The sequence below is a fragment of the Scyliorhinus torazame genome, chromosome 21 (assembly GCF_047496885.1).
Source record: "Scyliorhinus torazame isolate Kashiwa2021f chromosome 21, sScyTor2.1, whole genome shotgun sequence".
NCBI classification, from domain to species: Eukaryota; Metazoa; Chordata; class Chondrichthyes; order Carcharhiniformes; family Scyliorhinidae; genus Scyliorhinus; species Scyliorhinus torazame.
The window spans coordinates 66,859,668-66,881,250 of NC_092727.1; the positions used below are offsets into that span (position 1 = coordinate 66,859,668).

Genomic DNA, 21,583 nt, shown 5'->3' on the forward strand with positions numbered 1-21,583 from the left:
ATTCAAACAAACTTTATTATTAATTTAAGATTAACTACATTGACATCAAAGAAAGTAGCTTTTTAATTAACAGTTAAACAACTCCTTAAAATAAAAGGAAACCCTTTTTCTACTAACTTATACATTCTCTATCAACAATTAAGCAAAGCTTAAGCAACGGTCAAAAGCCACTGATAAATAAAATTAGCAAACACAGGGATGCTTGCTGTACTCTTGTGTAGAGATTTCTCAGAACGACTGCTTGGGGAGAGAGAATAACCCTTTGAGGAACAGCCTATAGATCCTTCTGTCTCTGTCAGACCTGGCAGCATTTGCCAAAACTGCTGCTCAACTTTTTTAAAAAAATATGTTTTTATTAAGAATTTTTCAACAATATTTTCCACCTTACAAACAACCGCCCCCCCCCCGCCGTAACAAAGAAAAGAAAGAGAACTCGCGTGGCACGACATGAACATGGCAAGTCAATAGGACACAGAACTTTGTACATTGGATTCTTCCCGTACATGTCAGTTTCCGGATCATTCATGTGTTTTCTTGCTCAAATGCCCCCCAGAGAAACCCCCCTTCCGCCCCCCCTCCCTCCCCCCCCCCCCCCCCCCCCACGAACGATGTCCCCCCCCTCTCTCCCCCTCCCCCCCTGGGTTGCTGTTGCTGCTGTCAGACCTTCAGCTAACGCTCCGCGAGATGGTCTAGAAACGGTTGCCACGCCCTGTAGAACCCCTGCGCAGACCCTCTCAAGGCAAACTTTATACTTTCCAACTTGATAAACCCCGCCATATCATTTATCCAGGCCTCCACGCTGGGGGGCTTCACCTCCTTCCACATTAGCAAGATTCTTTTGCGGGCTACTAGGGACGCAAAGGCCAGAATGCCGGCCTCTTTCGCCTCCTGCACTCCCGGCTCGTCCACTACTCCAAATAGTGCTAGCCCCCAGCTTGGCTTGACCCGGACTTTCACCACCTTAGATATTGTTCCCGCCACTCCCCTCCAGAACCCCTCCAGTGCCGGGCATGACCAAAACATATGGACATGGTTCGCCGGACTTCCTGAGCACCTCCCACATCCGTCCTCCATCCCAAAGAACCTACTCAGCCTCGCCTCCGTCATATGCGCTCTATGAACCACCTTAAATTGTATCAGGCTAAGCCTGGCACACGAGGAAGAGGAATTAACCCTACTTAGGGCATCAGCCCATAGCCCCTCCTCAATCTCCTCCCCCAACTCCTCCTCCCATTTACCCTTCAACTCCTCTACCAAAGCCTCCCCCTCTTCTTTCATCTCCTGGTATATCGCCGACACCTTGCCCTCTCCGACCCATACGCCCAAAATCACCCTATCTTGAATCCCCTGTGCCGGGAGTAGCGGAAATTCCCTCACCTGCCGCCTCACAAACGCCCTCACTTGCTTGTACCTGAAAGCATTTCCCGGGGGTAGCCCAAACATCTCCTCCAGCGCCCCTAAGCTTGCAAACGTCCCGTCAATGAACAGGTCCCCCATTCTTCTAATCCCTGCCCGATGCCAGCTCTGAAACCCCCCGTCCATCCTTCCTGGGACAAACCGATGGTTGTCTCTGATCGGGGACCACACCGAGGCTCCCGTCGCACCCCTGTGCCATCTCCACTGCCCCCAGACCTTTAGCGTTGCCGCCACCACGGGGCTCGTGGTATACCTTGTCGGCGAGAGCGGCAGCGGTGCCGTCACCAGCGCCCCAGGCTCGTTCCTTTGCAGGACGCCATCTCCAACCTCTTCCACGCCGCCCCCTCTCCCTCCATCACCCACTTACGGATCATTGCCACGTTGGCTGCCCAATAGTAACCAGCCAAATTCGGCAATGCCAACCCTCCTCTATCTCTGCTACGCTCCAAGAACCCCCTCCTTACCCGCGGGGTCTTGCTCGCCCACACAAATCCTATAATGCTCCTGCTTACCCTCTTAAAGAAGGCCTTAGTAATCACAATTGGGAGGCATTGGAATCCAAAAAGAAATCTCGGGAGGACCACCATTTTAACCGACTGTACCCTACCTGCCAGAGAGAGTGGCAGCATGTCCCACCTTTTAAAATCCTCCTTCATCTGTTCCACCAACCGCGTCAAATTAAGTTTATGCAGTGCCCCCCAGCTCCTAGCTACCTGAATCCCCAAGTATCAAAAGCTTCTTTCTGCCCTCCTCAACGGTAGGTCATCTATCCCTCTTCCCTGGTCCCCCGGATGGATCACAAAGAGCTCACTCTTTCCCACATTGAGCTTATAGCCCGAAAAATCTCCAAACTCCCGTAGGATCTGCATTACCTCAACCATCCCCTCCACTGGAGCCGTCACATACAGCAACAGGTTGTCTGCGTACACCGACACTCGATGTGCCTCTCCCCCTCGAACCACCCCCTTCCATTTCCCCGACTCCCTTAACGCCATGGCCAAAGGTTCAATTGCTAATGCAAACAGCAGAGGGGACAGGGGGTACCCCTGCCTCGTCCCTCGATACAGCCGGAAATACTCCGACCTCTGCTGGTTCGTGACCACACTCGCCACCGGGGCTTATATAGGATTTTAACCCAACTAATAAACCCTCCCCCGAACCCAAACCTCCTCAACACTTCCCAGAGATACTCCCACTCTACCCGATCAAAGACCTTCGCCGCGTCCATGGCTGTCACTATCTCCGCTTCTCCCTCCACTGATGGCATCATTATCATATTTAGGAGCCTTCGCACATTAGTATTTAACTGCCTACCCTTTACGAATCCCGTCTGGTCCTCGTGAATAACCCCCGGGGACACAGTCCTCAATCCTTGTGGCCAACATTTTTGCCAGCAACTTAGCATCTACATTAAGGAGCAAGATCGGTCTATACGACCCACATTGCAGTGGGTTCTTATCCCGCTTCAAGATCAAAGAGATCGTCGCCTCCGACATTGTCAGGGGCAGGGTCCCCCCCTCCCTAGCTTCATTGAAGGTCCTTACCAGCAACGGGGCTAACAGGTCTACATACTTCCTATAAAACTCCACCGGGAACCCATCCGGCCCCGGGGCCTTCCCTGCCTGCATGCTCCCCAGTCCTTTAACCAGCTCCTCTGCCCCAATTGGCGCCCCCAAACCAGCCACCTCCTGCTCCTCCACCCTTGGGAACCTCAATTGGTCCAAGAATCGCCGCATCCCCTCTTTTCCCCCTGGGGGCTGGGACCTATACAGTTCCTCGTAAAAGGCCTTAAAAGCCTCATTCACTTTCCCCGCACTCCGCACCGTAGTTCCCCTGCCATCTTTGACTCCGCCTATTTCCCTCGCTGCCATCCTCTTACGGAGCTGATGTGCCAGCATCCGGCTCGCCTTCTCCCCTGTGCCTTCCTCCACTGTGCCTCTGCCTTCCCTGTGGTCAACAGGTCGAACTCCGTCTGGAGACTTCGTCTCTTCCTGAGTAGTCCCTCATCAGGGGCCTCTGCATAGCTCCTGTCCACCCTTAAAATCTCCCCCACTAACCTCTCCCTTTCCCTGCCCTCTCTCTTCACCCTATGAGCCCTGATGGAGATTAACTTTCCCCTGACCACCCGCCTTCAGCACCTCCCATACTACTCCCACCTGCACCTCCCCATTGTCGTTGGCCTCCACATACCTTTCAATACACCCCCGCACCCTCCTGCACACTTCCTCGTCTGCCAGCAGTCCCACATCCAACCTCCACAGCGGGCGTTGGTCCCTCTCCTCCCCCAGCTCTAACTCCACCCAATGCGGGGCATGGTCTGAAATGGCTATGGCCAAATACTCCGTTCCCTCCACTTTCGGGATCAATGCCCTGCCCAGAACAAAAAAATCTATCCGGGAGTAGGCCTTATGTACGTTGGAGAAAAAAGAAAATTCTCTGGCCGAAGGCCTGGCAAATCTCCATGGATCTACTCCCTCCATCTGATCCATAAACCCCCTAAGCAGCTTGGCCGCAGCCAGCCTCTTCCCTGTCCTAGATCTGGAGTGATCTAATGCTGGGTTCAGCACCGTGTTAAAATCCCCCCCCCCCATTATCAAGCTCCCTACCTCCAGGTCTGGAATACGCCCCAACATCCGTTTCATGAATCCAGCATCGTCCCAGTTCGGGGCATATACATTCACCAGTACCACCTCCGTCCCCTGCAACCTACCACTCACCATCACGTATCGGCCTCCCTTATCCGTTACTATGTTCTTGGCCTCAAACGACACCCGCTTTCCCACCAGTATTGCCACCCCTCTATTCTTCGCATCCAGCCCCGAATGGAACACCTGTCCTCCCCATCACTTCCTTAACCTGACCTGATCTGCCACCTTCAAATGTGTCTCCTGAAGCATGACCACGTCTGCCTTCAGTCCCTTTAGGTGCGCGAACACTCGGGCCCTCTTTACCGGCCCATTTAGGCCTCTCACATTCCACGTGATCAGCCGGGTTGGGGGGTTACCCCCCACCCCCCCTGCCGACTAGCCATCTCCTATCTTAGGCCAATCCCGTGTCCGCGCCTCCCGCGCCCTCCAGTCCAGGGGCAGCACGGTAGCCTTGTGGATAGCACAATTGCTTCACAGCTCCAGGGTCCCAGGTTCGATTCCAGCTTGGGTCACTGTCTGTGCGGAGTCTGCACATCCTCCCCGTGTGTGCGTGGGTTTCCTCCGGGTGCTCCGGTTTCCTCCCACAGTCCAAAGATGTGCAGGTTAGGTGGATTGGCCATGATAAAATGCCCTTAGTGTCCAAAATTGCCCTTAGTGTTGGGTGGAGGTGTTGACCTTGGGTAGGGTGCTCTTTCCAAGAGCCGGTGCAGACTCGATGGGCCGAATGGCCTCCTTCTGCACTGTAAATTCTATGATTCTATGATTCCCCCAGGCGGGGAACCCCCGCCCCGACGACCTCTTCCATTTTCAGTTCCCCCTCGGACAGTGCAGCAGCAACCCTAAACTCCTCTCCCCCCTCTCCCCCCCCCCCCCCCCCCCCCACCGCTAGATCCACATCTAGCTCTTTTGCTCCTCCCATATTACTTCCATGAGTCAGCTGACTTCTGCTGACCCCGTCTTCCCTCGCCTTCCCGTTGATCTCCCCGTGTGGGAGTCTCTCCTCCTCCTTGCCTTCCTCCATTCCCCACCCCCCCCTTTTGGCGCGGGAAAAAGCCCGCGCTTTCCTGAACCAGCCCCGCCCCCTGTGGCACAGCTCCTGTTGCGGCCATTATCCCAGCTCCCTCATCCCCGAGTCTCACCTCCCTCCAGCACCGACGCCCACATTCCCCATCATCATCATCTCGTCTACAGAAAAGAAAAAAAGGGGAAATTTTAGGAATTTGAACCAGAACTCTACCCACATCCCCATCCATCATCCCACCCATGAAGTATTCTTTACCCATATTTACAACCCCATATACAACCGACATCTCCCACCGCAACCACATCCTCTCAGTTCGAGTCCAGTTTTTCCATCTGAATAAAGGTCCAAGCCTCTTCTGGCGTTTCAAAATAATGGTGTCGGTCCTGATAAGTGACCCACAGTCGCGCAGGCTGCAGCATGCCGAACCTGACTCTTTTTTTGTGCAGCACCGCCTTGGCCCGGTTGAAGCCAGCTCTCCTCCTTGCCACCTCCGCGCTCCAATCCTGGTAAACTCGGATCACCGCGTTCTCCCATCTACTGCTCCGCTCCTTCTTGGCCCATCTCAGCACACTTTCTTTGTCCGCGAAGCGATGGAACCTTGCCATTATCGCCCTTGGCGGCTCATCAGCCTTGGGTCTCCTCACCAGGACCCGGTGGGCCCCTTCCAGCTCCAGGGGGGTCGGAGAGGCCTCCGCACCCATCAGCGCATAGAGCATCGTACTCACATACGCCCCGGCATCAGCTCCCTCCACTCCTTCGGGAAGACCAGAATCCGGAGGTTCTTCCTCCTCGGCCTGTTCTCCAGGACCTCAATTCACTCGGCCCACCTCCTGTGCACCGCCTCGTGCGCCTCCATTTTTACCGCAAGGCCCAGGATCTCCTCCTCGTTGTCATTCATTTTATCTTTCACCTCACGAAGCTCCACCGCCTGGGTCTTCTGGGTCTCCTTCAGCCCCTCGATCGCCAACAGCATTGGCACCAGCACCTCCTTTTTCAGCTCCTCCACACAGCGCTTAAGGAGCTCCTGCTGGTCCGGCCCCCATGCTGCTCGCTCTCCGCCCTCCGCCATCTTGCTTTTTCCCCCTCGATTTTGCCGCTGCTCCAGAGCCTCTTTTTTTGCCGCTCCACCGCTGATCTCGGCCATATATCGTAAGGGGGGACCTTACTGCACCTTCCCACATGGGATCAATTCAAAAAAAGTTCCGTTGGGGCTCCTCTGGAGAGCCCAAAAGTCCGTTGTTGCGGGAGCTGCCGAAACGTGCGGCTTAGCTCCACATCGCCGCAACCGGAAGTGTGAAAACTGCTGCTCAACTTAAACACTCCTAGCAGACTGCCACACCTATATCAAACTGCAAAACTACAGACAGACCTGGCTCCTCCCGTTAATTACATCATCTTTATCCCACTCAGATCCCATGACTTGCTTACCTAAGTCTAAACACAATGGGCGGGATTCTCCAACCCCCCGCCGGGCCTAAGAATCGCCGGGAGGCAGAGTGAATCCCGCCCCGCCGCCCCACCGCCGGCTGCTGGATTCTCCGCCGCCGGTTTTTCGGCAGGAGCGGGTATCGCGCCGCGCCGGTCGGGGGCCATTGGCAGCAGCCCTCCCCCGGCGATTCTCCGCTCTGCGATGGGCCGAGTGGCCGCCCGTTTTCGGCGGGTCCCGCCGGCGTAAAATACACCAGGTCCGTACCGACGGGATCTGACTCTGCGGGCGGCCTGCTGTGTCCTCGAGTGGGCGTGGGGGGGTCTGGCCCCGGGGAGGGGGGGGGCACGATGGCCTGGCCCGCGATCGGGGCCTACCGATCCGCGGCGGGCCTGTGCCGTGGGGGCACTCTTTCCCTCCGCGCCGGCCGGTGTAACAGTCCGCAATGGCCGGCGCGGAGAAGAACCCCCCTGCGCATGCGCTGGGATGACGGCAGCACACTCTGGCGCTCCCCGCGCATGCGCCAACCCCGCCGGCGCCGGTCAAGCCCCTAAATGTGCGGAGGATTTCGCACCTTCCGGGCGGCCCGCGCGGGAGTGGTTCATGCCAGTCCTGCCGGGTAGGGGAGAATCCCGCCCATTGTCTCAAATTATCTACTCTCCAGTAATCATGACAAACATGACAAAATTGATTTATAAACAAGTAAATGGCTGGAATGAACGATTATCTCACTTTTAATACATTCTTAATTGCATCTTTTGCAGACAGACCACCTGCCTGTATGTTGAACCAACATTACTGCAACAGACATATAGATGCAATCTATATAAACATTTCCTACATTCCTCACAAAAGGGAAAGGGAAGAGCTGTAGACCTGATAATTTAGCTTGGGATAAAGACAGGATCAGAAAATTAAGATGTAAAATCAGTTTGGTTAGAGATAAGGAATAGCAACAGGTAGAACATATTTGTGGGTATGATTTAGAGACCTCTTCGCAGAGTGCAGCAGCAGATAAATCAGAGAGACAGAGACACACTGGGCTTACGGTAACACAGCGGTTAGCACTGTTGTTCACAGTTCCAGGGACTCGGGTTCGATTCCTGGCTTGGGTCACTGTCTGTGCGGAGTCTGCACGTTTTCCCTGTGTCTGCGAGGGTTCCTCCGGGTGCTCTGGTTTCCTCCCAGAAGTCCCGAAATATGTGCTTGTTAGGTGAATTGGACATTCTGAATTCTCCCTCAGTGTACTCGAACAGGCGCCGGAGTGTGGCGACAAGGGGATTTTCACTGTAACTTCATTGCAGTGTCTACTTGTGGCAATAATAAAGATTATGATTATTTTTGATCTGCAGGGACCTCCGGTGGCGACCATGGAGGAGTAGGTCGCACATTCGATAGCTCCCGCCTGAAACGGACTTTCGGACCTTTTTTCCCGACTTTTCTCGGACTTTATGGGATAGATCGGTGAAGTGGACAATATTAAGAAGGATTCCCTCTCCGATGTATGGCTAATTGGACTAGAAGTGGCCGTGTGGAAAGACTCAGCCCAGATAGAGTGAAGCAGTCGGAGCTGGGACCGCGGAGCAGCATGGCGGAGGGCCAGGACCAGGGGGCGGTGGCCCAGTGGTCTAAGGAGCAACAGATGAAGTTCTTTAAGGACTGTTTCACTGAGCTGAAAAAGGGAACGTTGGACCCGATCAAGGCTGCAATCGATCAAGTGGTTTTGAACCAGGCGGCCGAATGGAAAGTGATACAAGAAAGTGAGCTGAAGTTATCTAGCCGGGAGGAATACCTAACCGTGCTGGAGCATAAGGTGGAGGAGTTGGATGAGCGCCACAAGAGAATGCAGGAGAAACTGGAGGACCTGGAGCACAGGTCCAGGAGGCAGAACTTAAGGATGGTTGGCCTCCCCGAAGGAATTGAGGGGTCGAATGCGGGAGCATATGTGGCGAGCATGCTGGAGACGCTGATGGGGCCCGGGGCGTTTTCTCGGCCCCTGGAAGTGGATGGAGCGCATGGAGCACTCGCAAGGAAGCCGAAGGCGAATGACCCGCCGAGGGACATGGTGGTGCATTTCCACCGTTTTTCGGACAAAGAATTCGTCTTGCGGTGGGCCAAGAAGGAGCGGAGCAGCAAATGGGAGAATAGCGAGGTGCACATCTACCAGGACCTGGGAGCGGAGTTGGCCAAGAGACGTGCTAAGTTTAACCGGGTGAAGGCAATCCTCTTCAAGAAGGGGGTGAAATTCGGGATGCTGTATCCAGCGCGGTTGTGGGTTACGCACGAAGACCGGCACTTTTACTTTGAGGCACCGGACGATGTATGGTCTTTTATCAAGGAAAAGATGTTGGAAGCTTCTTAAAGGCCACTTAAGTCTTGAAGGAGTTATGTGGCGGCGGTTTGTAATTTTTTCAATTCTTGTATCGGTTCAAATAAGACTGTATGTGGTTCTGGGTTAAGTATTGGGCTGGGGTGGTGGTTTGAGGGTACTTTGATTTTGCAGAGATTGGATGCGGAGGGGCCCCCCGATACTGTGGGAGGTTGGGTCTGGTTCCAAGCGATTGTTTCTGCATTGGTTTATGTTAATTTCTTTTACTTGAGGTTGTTTACTTACTGGGGACTGCGATGTTGTTAAATGGTTTATGTATGTCGGGAGTGGGGTTCGAACAATAGGAAACCAGACTGTTTGGGAGGCTCTGACAGCAGTTTTAAGAGAGGAACTAATTTTGATCTGGGAAAAGGTGGAACGAGCAGAGAGGGAGAGATTAGTGGAGGAGATACTTTGAGTGGATAGGAGATATGCAGAGGCCCCGGACACGGGGCTCTTGAGGGAGCGTCGGAAACTACACGCAGAGTTTGAGTTGTTGACTCAAGTTGGAGGGCGGTGGAGCAGTTGAGGGGGGCAAGGGGGGGCGGTCTACGAATATGGGGAAAAGGTGAGTAGGATGTTGGCGCACCAGCTTAGGAAGAGAGGAGCGGCCAGGGAGATTGGGGGAGTAAGGAATAGGGAGGGTAACATGGTCTTGGACCCAGGGGGGGTGAACAACGTTTTTAAAGAATTTTATAGCAACGGAGGTGGTGGTTGCGATGGACGCGGAGAAGGCTTTTGATCGGGTGGAGTGGGAGTATCTTTGGGAGATGCTGGGAAGGTTTGGGTTTGGGGAGGGCTTCATCGACTGGGTGCAATTGCTCTACCAGGTGCCGGTAGCGAGTGTGTGCACGAACCGGCTGAGGTCGGGGTACTTTAAGCTACACCGAGGGACGAGGCAGGGGTGCCCCCTCTCCTCATTGCTGTTCGCTCTGACTATAGAGCCACTGGCCATGGCGCTGAGAGCATCAAGGAAGTGGCAGGGGCTGGTTTGGGGGGGGGAGGGGGGGGGGGCACCGGGTTTCGCTGTACGCGGACGACCTGCTCTTGTACATCTTGGACCCAGTGGAGGGGATGGGGTAGGTTATGCAGATCTTGGGGGAATTTGGCAGGTTCTCGGGTTACAAATTGAACATGGGAAAAAGTGAATTGTTCATGATCCAGGCAAGGGGGCAGGAGAGGAGACTGATGGAGCTGCCACTCAGGGTAGTAGAGAGGAGCTTTTGCTACCTGGTGGCTCGGAAATGGGAGACATTACACAGACTCAACCTAACTCGGCTGGTGGAGCAAATGGAGGGGGACTTTAAAAGATGGGATATGCTCCCGTTATTGCTGGCGGGGAGGGTACAGACCGTGAAAATGATTGTCCTCCCCAGATTTTTGTTTGTCTTCCAGTGCCTCCACATCTTCATCCCTAAGGCCTTTTTCAAGCGGGTAAAGAAGATTATTTCGGGCTTTGTGTGGGCGAATAAAACCCCGCGCGGGTGAAGAAAATGTTGTTGGAGCGCAGTCGGGGGGAGGGTGGGTTGGCGCTGCCGAACTTCTGCAATTACTACTGGGCGGCGAATATAGCAATGATTAGGAAGTGGGTAATGGGGGAGGGGTCGGCATGGGAGCGGATGGAGGCGGCGTCATGCAAAGGCACCAGTTTGGGAGCACTGGTAATGGCACCTCTGCCGTTCTCGCCGGCCCGATACTCCACAAGTCCGGTGGTGGTGGCAGCATTGAGGATCTGGGGGCAATGGAGGAGGTATAAGAGGGTGGAGGGTGCGTCAGTCTGGACCCCAATTTTCAATAACCACAGGTTCGCCCCGGGCAGGATAGATGGCGGGTACCGAAGTTGGCAGAGAGCAGGAATTAGACAGATGGGAGATCTATTCATAGACGGGAGCTTTCCCACTCTGAAGGTGCTGGAGGACGAGTTCAAGCTGCCGCCGGGGAATGGTTTCAGATATTTACATGTCCGGGACTTTCTGAGGAAATAGGGGCGGGATTCTCCCCTACCCGCGGGGAGGGGGGTTCCGGCGTAATGGAGTGGCGGGAACCACTCCGGCGTCGGGCCGCCCCAAAGGTGCAGAAGTAGCCGCACGTTTAGGGGCCAAGTCCTCACCTTGAGGGGCTAGGCCCGCGCCGGAGTGGTTTGCGCTCCGCCGGCTGGCGGGTAAGGCCTTTGGCGCCATGTCAGCCGGCGCCGAAAGGTCTTCACCGGGCGACGCATGCACGGGAGCGTCAGCGGCTGCTGACGTCATCCCCGCGCATGCGCAGGGGAGGGGGTCTCTTCCACCTCCGCCATAGTGAAGACCATGGCGAAGGCGGAAGAAAAAGAGTGCCCCCACGGCACAGGCCCGCCCGCGGATCGGTGGATCCCGATCGCCGGCCAGGCCACCGTGGGGGCACCCCCCCGGGGCCAGATCGCCCCGAGTCCCCCCCAGGACCCCGGAGCCCACCTGCGCTGCCTTGTCCCGCCGTTCAAAAGGTGGTTTAATCTACCCTGGTGGGACAGGCATTCCAGCAGCGGGACTTCGGCGCGGGACGGAGAATCGGCGGGGGTGGGCCCGCCGACCGGCGCGGCGCGATTCTCGTCCCCGCCGAATCTCTGGTGGCGGCGACTTCAGGACACGGCAGGGGCGGGAGTCACGCCAGCCCCTGGCGATTCTCGGACCCGGCGTGGGGACGGAGAATCCCACCCCAGGTGTAGGCTTTCCCGTTGATCCCGCCACGGGGGATATAGCACAGAGTAGTGTCCGGTACCTGGGTGGGGAGGGAAAGTGTTGGATATCTATCAGGAGTTGTTGGAGGCGGAGGAGACCCCGGTGGAAGAATTGAAGGGCAAGTGGGAGGGGGAGCAAGGTGGGGAGTTAGAGGCAGGTCTGTGGGCGGACGCCCTAAGCAGGGTTAATTCCTTCCCATCATGTGCCAGGCTCAGTCTAATCCAGTTTAAGGTGGTACACCGGGCACACATGACGGCGGCAAGGATGAGCAAGTTTTTCGGGGTAGAGATAGATGTGGGAGGTGTGCAGGAAGCCCAGCAAACCATGTTCATATGTTTTGGGCATGTCCGAAGCTTGGAGGATTCTGGCAGGAGTTTGCCAAGGCAATGTCCAAGGTGCTAGGTACGCGGGTGGTGTCGAGTCCGGAGGGAGTGATCTTCGGAGTGTCGGAAGACCCGGGGGTTCAGAGAGTGAAAGAGGCCGACGTTTTGGCCTTTGCCTCCCTGGTAGCCCGGAGACGGGTCCTTTTAATGTGGGGGGACTCCAAGCCCCCGAGTGTGGAGACTTGGGTCAGTGACATGGCTGGGTTTCTCAAGCTGGAGAAAATAAATTTTGCCTTGAGGGGGTCAGTGCTGGGGTTCTCTCGGAGGTGGCAGCCGTTCGTCGACTTTCTCAGGGAAAATTAAAATGTCAGCAGAAGCAGCATTCTGAAGGGGGGGGGGGGGTGCGGTAGGTGCAATACGGTTAAGGGATGTACAGAAGGGTTTGGGTGGGAAATGTCTAGTTCACCATGTTGATACAAAGAACAAAACAAAGAAAATTACAGCACAGGAACAGGCCCTTCGGCCCTCCCAGCCTGCGCCGATCCAGATCCTTTATCTAAACCTGTCTTCTATTTTCCAAGGATCTACTTCCCTCTGTTCCCCGCCCATTCATATATCTGTCTAGATGCATCTTAAATGATGCTGTCGTGCCCGCCTCTACCACCTCCGCTGGCAAAGCGTTCCAGGCACCCACCACCCTCTGCGTAAAATACTTTCCACGCACATCTCCCCGAAACTTTCCCTCTCTCACCTTGAAATCGTGACCCCTTGTAATTGACACCCCCACTCTTGGAAAAAGCGTGTTGCTATCCACCCTGTCCATACCTCTCATAATTTTGTAGACCTCAATCAGGTCCTCCCTCAACCTCCGTCTTTCCAACAAAAACAATCCTAATCTACTCAACCTTTCTTCATAGCTAGCACCCTCCATACCAGGCATCATCCTGGTGAACCTCCTCTGCACCCTCTCTAAAGCATCCACATCCTTCTGGTAATGTGGCGACCAGAACTGCACGCAGTATTCCAAATGTGGCCTAACCAAAGTCCTATACAATTGTAACATGACCTGCCGACTCTTGTACTCAATACCCCGTCCGATGTAGGTAAGCATGCTGTATGCCTTCTTGACCACTCTATCGACCTGCGTTGCCACCTTCAGGGTATAATGGACCTGAACTCCCAGATCTCTCTGTACATCAATTTTCCCCAGGACTCTTCCATTGACCGTATAGTCCGCTCTTGAATTAGATCTTCCAAAATGCATCACCTTGCATTTGCCTGGATTGAACTCCATCTGCCATTTCTCTGCCCAACTCTCCAATCTATCTATATTTTGCTGTATTCTCTGACAGTCCTCCTCGCTATCTGCAACTCCACCAATCTTAGTATCATCTACAAAATTGCTAATCAGACCACCTATACCTTCGTCCAGATCATTTATGTATATCACAAACAACAGTGGTCCGAGCACGGATCCCTGTGGAACACCACTAGTCACCTTTCTCCATTTTGAGACACTCCCTTCTACCACTACTCTCTGTCTCCTGTTGCCAGCCAGTTCTTTATCCATCTAGCTCGTACACCCTGAACCCCATACGACTTCACTTTTTCCATCAACCTGCCATGGGAAACTTTATCAAACGCCTTACTGAAGTCCATGTATATGACAATTACAGCCCTTCCCTCATCAATTAACTTTGTCACTTCCTCAAAGAATTCTATTCGGTTTGTAAGACATGACCTTCCCTGCACAAAACCATGCTGCCTATCACTGATTTTCTTCCAAATGTGAATAGATCCTACCCCTCAGCATCTTCTCCAACAGTTTGCCTACCACTGACGTCAAGCTCACAGGTCTATAATTCCCTGGATTATCCCTGCTACCCTTCTTAAACAAAGGGACAACATTAGCAATTCTCCAGTCTTCCAGGACCTCACCCATGCTCAAGGATGTTGCAAGGATATCTGTTAAGGCCCCAGCTATTTTGTCCCTCGCTTCCCTCAGTAACCTGGGATAGATCCCATCCGGACCTGGGGACTTGTCCACCTTAATGCCTTTTAGAATACCCAAAACTTCCCCCTTCCTTATGCCGACTTGACCTAGAGTATTTAAACATCCATCCCTAGCCTCAACATCCGTCATGTCCCTCTCCTTGGTGAATACCGATGCAAAGTACTCATTAAGAATCTCACCCATTTCCTCTGACTCCACGCATAAATTCCCTCTTTTGTCTTTGAGTGGGCCAATCCTTTCTCTAGTTACCCTCTTGCTCCTTATATACGAATAAAAAGCTTTGGGATTTTCCTTAACTCTGTTAGCCAAAAATATTTCATGACCCCTTTTAGCCCTCTTCATTGCGCGTTTGAGATTTGTCCTACTTTCCCGATATTCCTCCAAAACTTCATCAGTTTTAAGTCGTCTAGATCTTATGTATGCTTCCTTTTTCATCTTAGCTAGTCTCACAATTCCACCCGTCATCCATGGTTCCCTAATCTTGCCATTTCTATCCCTCATTTTCACAGGGACATGTCTGTCCTGCACTCTAATCAACCTTTCCTTAAAAGGCTCCCACATTTCAAATGTGGATTTACCCTTAAAGAGCTGCTCCCAATCCACATTCCCTAGCTCCTGCCGAATTTTGTTATACTTGGCCTTTCCCCAATTTAGCACTCTTCCTTTAGGACCACTCTCGTCTTTGTCCATGAGTATTCTAAAACTTACGGAATTGTGATCGCTATTCCCAAAGTAATCAGCGACTGAAACTTTAACCATCTGGCCGGGATCATTCCCCAATACCAGGTCCAGTATGGCCCCTTCCCGAGTTGGACTATTTACGTACTGCTCTAAAAAACTCTCCTGGATGCTCCTTACAAATTCTGCTCCATCTACGCCTCCAACACTACATGAGTCCCATTCAATGTTGGGGAAGTTAAAATCTCCCATCACGACCACCCTATTGCTCCTACATTTTTCTATAACCTGTCTACATATTTGTACCTCTACTTCACGCTCGCTTTTGGGAGGCCTGTAGTAAAGTCCCAACAATGTTACTACTCCCTTCCTATTTCGTAGCTCTACCTATATTGCCTCAGTGCTCGAATCCTCCATCGTGCCCTCCTTAATCACAGCTGTGATATCATCTCTGACCAGTAATCCAATTCCTCCACCCCTTTTACCTCCCTCTCTATCCCTCCTGAAGCATCTATACCCTGGGATATTTAGTTGCCCTTCCCTCAACCAAGTCTCAGTAATACCAATACATCATATTCCCAGGTACTAATCCAAGCCCTAAGTTCATCTGCCTTACTTGCTACACTTCTCACATTGAAACAAATGCATCTCAGACCACCTGTCCCTTTGCGTTCATCATCTCTTCCCTGTCTACTCTTCCCCTTAGTCACATTGAGTTTATTATCTAGTACCTTACTGGCTTTAGTTGCTGCCTCTTTACTGACCTCAAACTTCCTAATCTGGTTCCCATCCCCCTGCCACATTAGTTTAAAACCTCCCCAACAGTGTTAGCAAAAGCACCCCCGAGGACATTGGTTCCAGTCCTGTCCAGGTGTAGACCATCTGATTTGTAATGGTCCCACCGCCCCCAGAACCGGTTCCAATGTTCCAAAAATCTGAACCCCTCCCTCCTGCACCATCTCTCAAGCCACGTATTCATTCTGACTATTCTTGAATTTCTACTCTGATTGTCTCGTGGCACTGGTAGTAATCCTGAGATCACTACCTTTGAGGTCCTACTTTTTAACTTCTCTCCTAACACCCTAAATTCTGATTGTAGGATCTCATCCCGTTTTTTACCTATATCGTTGGTGCCTATATGCACCACGACAACTGGCTGTTCACCCTCCCCCTTCAGTATGTCCTGCAGCCGATCCGAGACATCCCTGACCCGTGCACCCGGGAGACAACATACCATTCGGGAGTCTCGTTTTCAACCACAGAAACGCCTGTCTACTCCCCTTACGATTGAATCCCCAATGACTATAGCCCTGCCAGTCTTTTTCCCGCCCTTCTGTGCTGCAGAGCCAGCCACGGTGCCATGAGCCTGGATGTTTATGTTATTATTGTTTTGTTTGTTATTGTTATAAAAATTTTGCAAATGCTTCAACAAATTTTTTTTTTTTTTTTAACTTTTTGATCTGCAGGAAACCCCAGCCAGTATCAGCCAGGGCAGCACGGTAGCATAGGGCAGCTCGGTAGCACAGGTGGATAGCACTGTGGCTTCACAGTGCCAGGTCCCAGGTTTGATTCCCTGCTGGGTTACTGTCTGTGCAGAGTCTGCACGTTCTCCCCGTGTCTGCGAGGGTTTCCTCCGGGTGCTCCGGTTTCCTCCCACAGTCCAAAGACGTGCAGATTAGGTGGATTGGCCATGTTAAATTGCCCTTAGTGACCAAAAAGGTTTGGAGGGGTTATTGGGTTACTGGGATAGGGTGGAAGTGAAGGCTTAAGTGGGTCGGTGCAGACTCGATGGGCCGAATGGCCTCCATCTGCACTGGATGTTCTATGTTCAATGTTTGATTTCACATGTTGCCAAGAAATGGTCCAAATGGTCTTGGCACCAGTTTTAAGCAAGAGGAGGACAGCAAAGGACTTGTTATTGGAGCCATTCTACACTGAGTCATCGCAAGTTCAAAAGGGCTGATTAAAAATGGCTGAATTCGGGTGTGAACTTGCGCACATTTGTCTTCAAGTCAGAATCAGGAGGTAGGGGGGTGTCAGGGATCAGTCATTTAACACTCAGATGTGGAGAAACTTCTTCGCTCATATCACCAAAACCAGACACCTGGGGCAAGATTCTCCGACCCCCCCCACCGTGAATCCCGCCCCCGCCGGTTGCCGAATTCTCCGGCACCGGATATTCGGCGGGGGCGGGAATCGCGCCGCGCCGGTTGGCGCCCCCCCCCCCCCACCCCCGCGATTCTCTGGCCCGAAGTCCCGCTGCTAAAATGCCTGTCCCGCCGGCGTAAATTAAACCACCTACCTTACCGGCGGGACAAGGCGGCGCGGGCGGGCTCCGGGGTCCTGGGGGGGGGAGCGCGGGGCGATCTGGCCCTGGGGGGTGCCCCCACGGTGGCCTGGCCCGCGATCGGGGCCCACCGATCCGCGGGCGGGCCTGTGCCTTGGGGGCACTCTTTTCCTTCCGCCTTCGCCACGGTCTCCACCATGGCAGAGGCGGAAGAGACTCCCTCCACTGCGCATGCGCGGGAATGCCGTCAGCGGCCACTAACGCTCCCGCGCATGCGCCGCCCGGAGATGTCATTTCCGCGCCAGCTGGCGGGGCACCAAAGGCCTTTTCCGCCAGCTGGCGGGGCGGAAATTCGTCTGGCGCGGGCCTAGCCCCTTAAGGTTGGGGCTCGGCCCCCCAAGATGCAGAGCATTCCGCACCTTTGGGGCGGCGCGATGCCTGACTGATTTGCGCAGTTTTGGGCGCCAGTCGGCGGACATCACGCCGATACCGGAGAATTCCGCCCCTTCATTTTTTTAATATGAATTTGGAGTACCCAATTATTTTTTTTCCAATTAAGGGGTAATTTAGCAATTTAGCATGGCCAATCCACCTACCCTGCACATCTTTGGGTTGTGGGGGTGAGACCCACGCAGACACGGGGAGAATGTGCAAACTCCACACGCCCAGAAATGTTATATAGACAGTGACCCACCCAGGGCCAGGATTGAAACCGGGTCCTTAGCGCTGTGAAGCAGCTGTGCTAACCACTGCGCCACCGGGCTGCCTAACCAGACACCTTCATGATTGTGGGGGGAGGTTTCAGATGAAGGTTTGAATCAACGCAGTTTAATGTGCCCCCCCCCCGCACACCCCTCAGGCAGGGAATGGAACCAGCAGAGCCCCAGCCCCAGTTTTACTCAGGTCGGTGGTCTATGGGTCAGATTATCAGAAGTGAAGCTTTGCAGTACCAGACAGAGGCCAGACCAACTGAAAAGTGTCCAAAATATAACCCGGTGTCTGGCCGAGCAACTCGACGGGTTGTGAATCTTTGTAATGCTCGGCCGCAGAGCACTGTGGATGTTCAGTTTTTGAACGTGTTCAAGACAGAGTTTGACAGATTTTAGGGTACTCAGAGAATTGAGAGATCTGGAGAAAGTACAGGAAAGTGGAATTGAGATAAAAGCCATGATCTTATTGAATGGCAGAGCAGACTTGAGGGGCCAAAGGACCCATTCCTGCACCTATTCCTTCAGTTTTTATGTTTATTTGGAGTTGTTTCCTCTACATCAGATCCATTTTCACTAAGCGCCCATCCTGTGCCTCAGTGTCATTGAGCCAATTGTGGGATTTTGAAGGTGGAAGGCCTTCAGGCGGGAAGCAACCAGGACGGTAGTTAACTCACCAGTGTGGGACTTCTCATCCTGATAAGATGTGTTTCGCAAAAGCTGCAAAAATAAAACAAAATATCATTGTCATTCTGTTAACATTACCCCTTGCTCCAGCTCTCCAACGTCTGTCTCTCATCAACTACCACATCCTTTTGGGCAATATGATAAATATAAAAAAATATTGTTAAAATATAAAATTCTGTATTTCTGTCAGCATCTGTAGAGAGAGAAAGCAGCACGGTAACACGGTGGTTAGCACAGTTGCTTCACAGCTCCAGGGTCCCAGATTCGATTCCCGGCTTGGGTCACTGTCTGTACGGAGTCTGCACGTTCTCCCTGTGTGTGCGTGAGTTTCCTCCGGGTGCTCAGGTTTCCTCCCACAGTCCAAAGATGTGCAGGTTAGGTGGATTGGACATGTTTAATTGACCCTTAGTGAAGAGGCATATGCAGATTAAGTGTGGGTACGATGTTGCAGGGATAGAGTGGGAGCCTGGTTAGGGTGGTCTTTTGGAGGGTCGGTGCAGACTTGAGGGGCCAAATTGCTTCCTTCTGCACTATAGAGATTCTTGATTCATGAACCTTTCGAGTCCATTTGGCTCTTCATCACAATCATAGAATTTTAGAGTCATAGAAGTTACAGTGCAGAAAGAGGCCAATCGGCCCATCGAGTCTGCACCGACCCTTGGAAAGAGCACCCTACCTTAGCTTACAGCTCCCCGTAACCTAGTAACCCCATCTAACCTTATTGGACACGAAGGGCAATTCAGCTTGGCCAATCCACCTAATCTGCACATCTGTGGATTGTGGGTTTAAGGTGAGAGGGGCAAGATTTAGAGTAGATGTACGAGGCAAGTTTTTTACACAGAGGGTAGTGGTTGCCAGGAACTCGCTGCTGGTGGAGGTGGTGGAAGCAGGGACGATAGTGACATTTAAGGGGCATCTTGACAAATACATGGGGCCTCATTCTCCGACCCCCCGCCGGGTCGGAGAATGGCCGTTGGCCGCCGTGAATCCCGCCCCCGCCCCCGCCGAAGTCTCCGGTACCGGAGATTGGGCGGGGGCGGGAATCGGGCCGCGCCATTTGGCGGGACCCCCCGCTCAATTCTCCGGCCCGGATGGGCCGAAGTCCCGCCCAGAAATTGCCTGCCCCGCCGGCGTAAATCAAAGCTGGTATTTACCGGCGGGACCAGGCGGCGTGGGCGGGCTCCGGGGTCCTGGGGGGGGCGTGGGGCGATCTGACCCCGGGGGGTGCCCCCACGGTGGCCTGGCCCGTGATCGGGGACCACCGATCCGCGGGCGGGCCTGTGCCGTGGGGGCACTCTTTCCCTTCCGCCTCCACCACGGCCTCCACCATGGCGGAGGCGGAAGAGACTCTCCCCACTGCGCATGCGCGGGAAACTGTCGGCGGCCGCTGACGCTCCCGCGCATGCACCGCATTTCCGCGCCAGCTGGCGGGGCAACAAACGCCATTTCCGCCAGCTGGCGGGGCGGAAATCCCTCCGCCGCCGGCCTAGCCCGTCAATGTTGGGGCTCGGCCCCCAAAGATGCGGCGCATCCCGCACCTTTGGGCCGGTGCGATGCCCGTCTGATTGGCGCCGTTTTTGGCGCCAGTCGGCGGACATCGCGCCATTGGGGGAGAATTTCGCCCATGAATTGGATGGGAATAGAGGGATCCGGGGTGGAAGTGTAGAAGATTTTAGTTTAGATGGGCAGCATGGTCGGCACGGGCTTGGAGGGCGAAGGGCCTGTTCCTGTGCTGTACTTTTCTTTGCCCTTTGGGAGGAAACCCGGAGGACCTGGAGGAAACCCACACAGACACGGGGAGAAAGTGCAAACTCTACAGTCACCCTAGGTCGGAATTCAACCCGGATCCCTGGAGATGTGAGGCAGCAGTGCTAACCACTGTACAAAGAGCTGGACGCACACAAAACATTAAATCTGTTTGTTCTCCATACAGATGCTGACAGAGGTGCTAAGTTTTCTAGCATTTTCTCTTCTCGTCTCAGATTCCAGTATCCACAGAATTTTATGTAAATTATGGGTATTTGGTTCGATATAACATTTCTGGGTTTGTGAGATTGTTCTTTTTTTGCTTCTCTACGATATTGAATATTGTCATTTTTGAATAAACCATTGTACAGCTCAGTCCACATATATAATTCTATTTCACAGGCTTCCACAGATTATTGTGCACATTGGTGTCCTTATATTATCACACCTCTCTCTGTATTATTGTATGTCTTTGCTGTCTTTTTATCTCAGCTCCAGTCTCACTGAATTCAACACAATTCAATATTTAGAGTGTGAGTTGTAGAGATTTGAAGCAAATAACTCATCATCTGAAGCAAGGACTCTTATCTTTTGTTCTTAATCCTTATTATTTTTACCCTTTCTACCCCTCTGTGTTTGTCTGTCTTGTGTGTGTGGGTAGAGGGTGGGACAATTAAAGGGGGTAGTAGGTTAGCCTGCTTGTTACCCAACTATAATTACGCATATTCCTGTTATAAACAGAAAGTAATTGTGTTTCCACTTGCAAACCTGGTGAGTGTAATTATTGGACAGCCAAGGGCAAAGATCTTAGATTTTTCTAATAAGAATTATTGGTTAATTCACTTGTGTTGTAACTCGGGACATATGCGCCGAGAATTGACTGCGCACTTGCCCAGGGTATCGTAACAGGCGACAGAATGAGTTGGAGTGAGGGGACCGAAAGTGAGTTGGAAAGAGTTGGAGTGAGGGGACTGAGAATGGGTTGGAAAGAGTTGGAGTGAGGGGACAGAGAGTGGGTTGGAAAGAGTTGGAGTGAGGGGACAGAGAGTGGTTTGGAGAGAGTTTGACTGAGGGGTGTAAGGGTCTTCCTCTTTCCTGTTTATTCCTATATTTCCACTTTCTTTTATTTTTGCAGTTACATTTTTGATCTGTGGGTGATTTATGGATATGCATCTTTAAGGGCGACAACACTCTTGACCACTGCTACTCAAAAATCAAGGGCACCTACCGTTCCATCCCCCGACCGCACTTTGGGAAATCAGACCATAAGACGGTGCTCCTTCTCCCGGCATACAAGCAGAAACTCAAGCGGGAGAATTCAGCTAAGAAGGTCGTGCAGTGCTGGTCCGAGGAAACAGAAGAGCTCTTACGTGACTGCTCAGAGACAGTGGACTGGTCCATATTTAAAAACTCAGCAACCATCCTAAATGGGTATGCCACCACTGTCATAGACTTCATCAGCAAATGTGTGGACGACTGCGTGCCGAAGACAGCAGTACGTATGTTCCCCAACCGGAAACCATGGCTCAATCGCAAGATTGACTCTCT

The 21,583-nt window shown here is 52.9% G+C and overlaps 1 protein-coding gene across 2 annotated transcripts in view; it reads right to left on the reverse strand.

Moving 5' to 3' along the window:
• LOC140398330 (myosin light chain 4-like) overlaps positions 1-21,583 on the reverse strand; it is a 243,091-nt gene that overhangs the window by 14,196 nt on the left and 207,312 nt on the right. For both annotated transcript variants that reach the window (XM_072486903.1, XM_072486902.1), the window contains one exon: positions 18,280-18,322. In XM_072486903.1, the coding sequence (XP_072343004.1) occupies positions 18,294-18,322 (29 nt within the window). In that variant the 3' untranslated portion in view covers positions 18,280-18,293. The remainder of the gene's footprint in view (positions 1-18,279; positions 18,323-21,583) is intronic.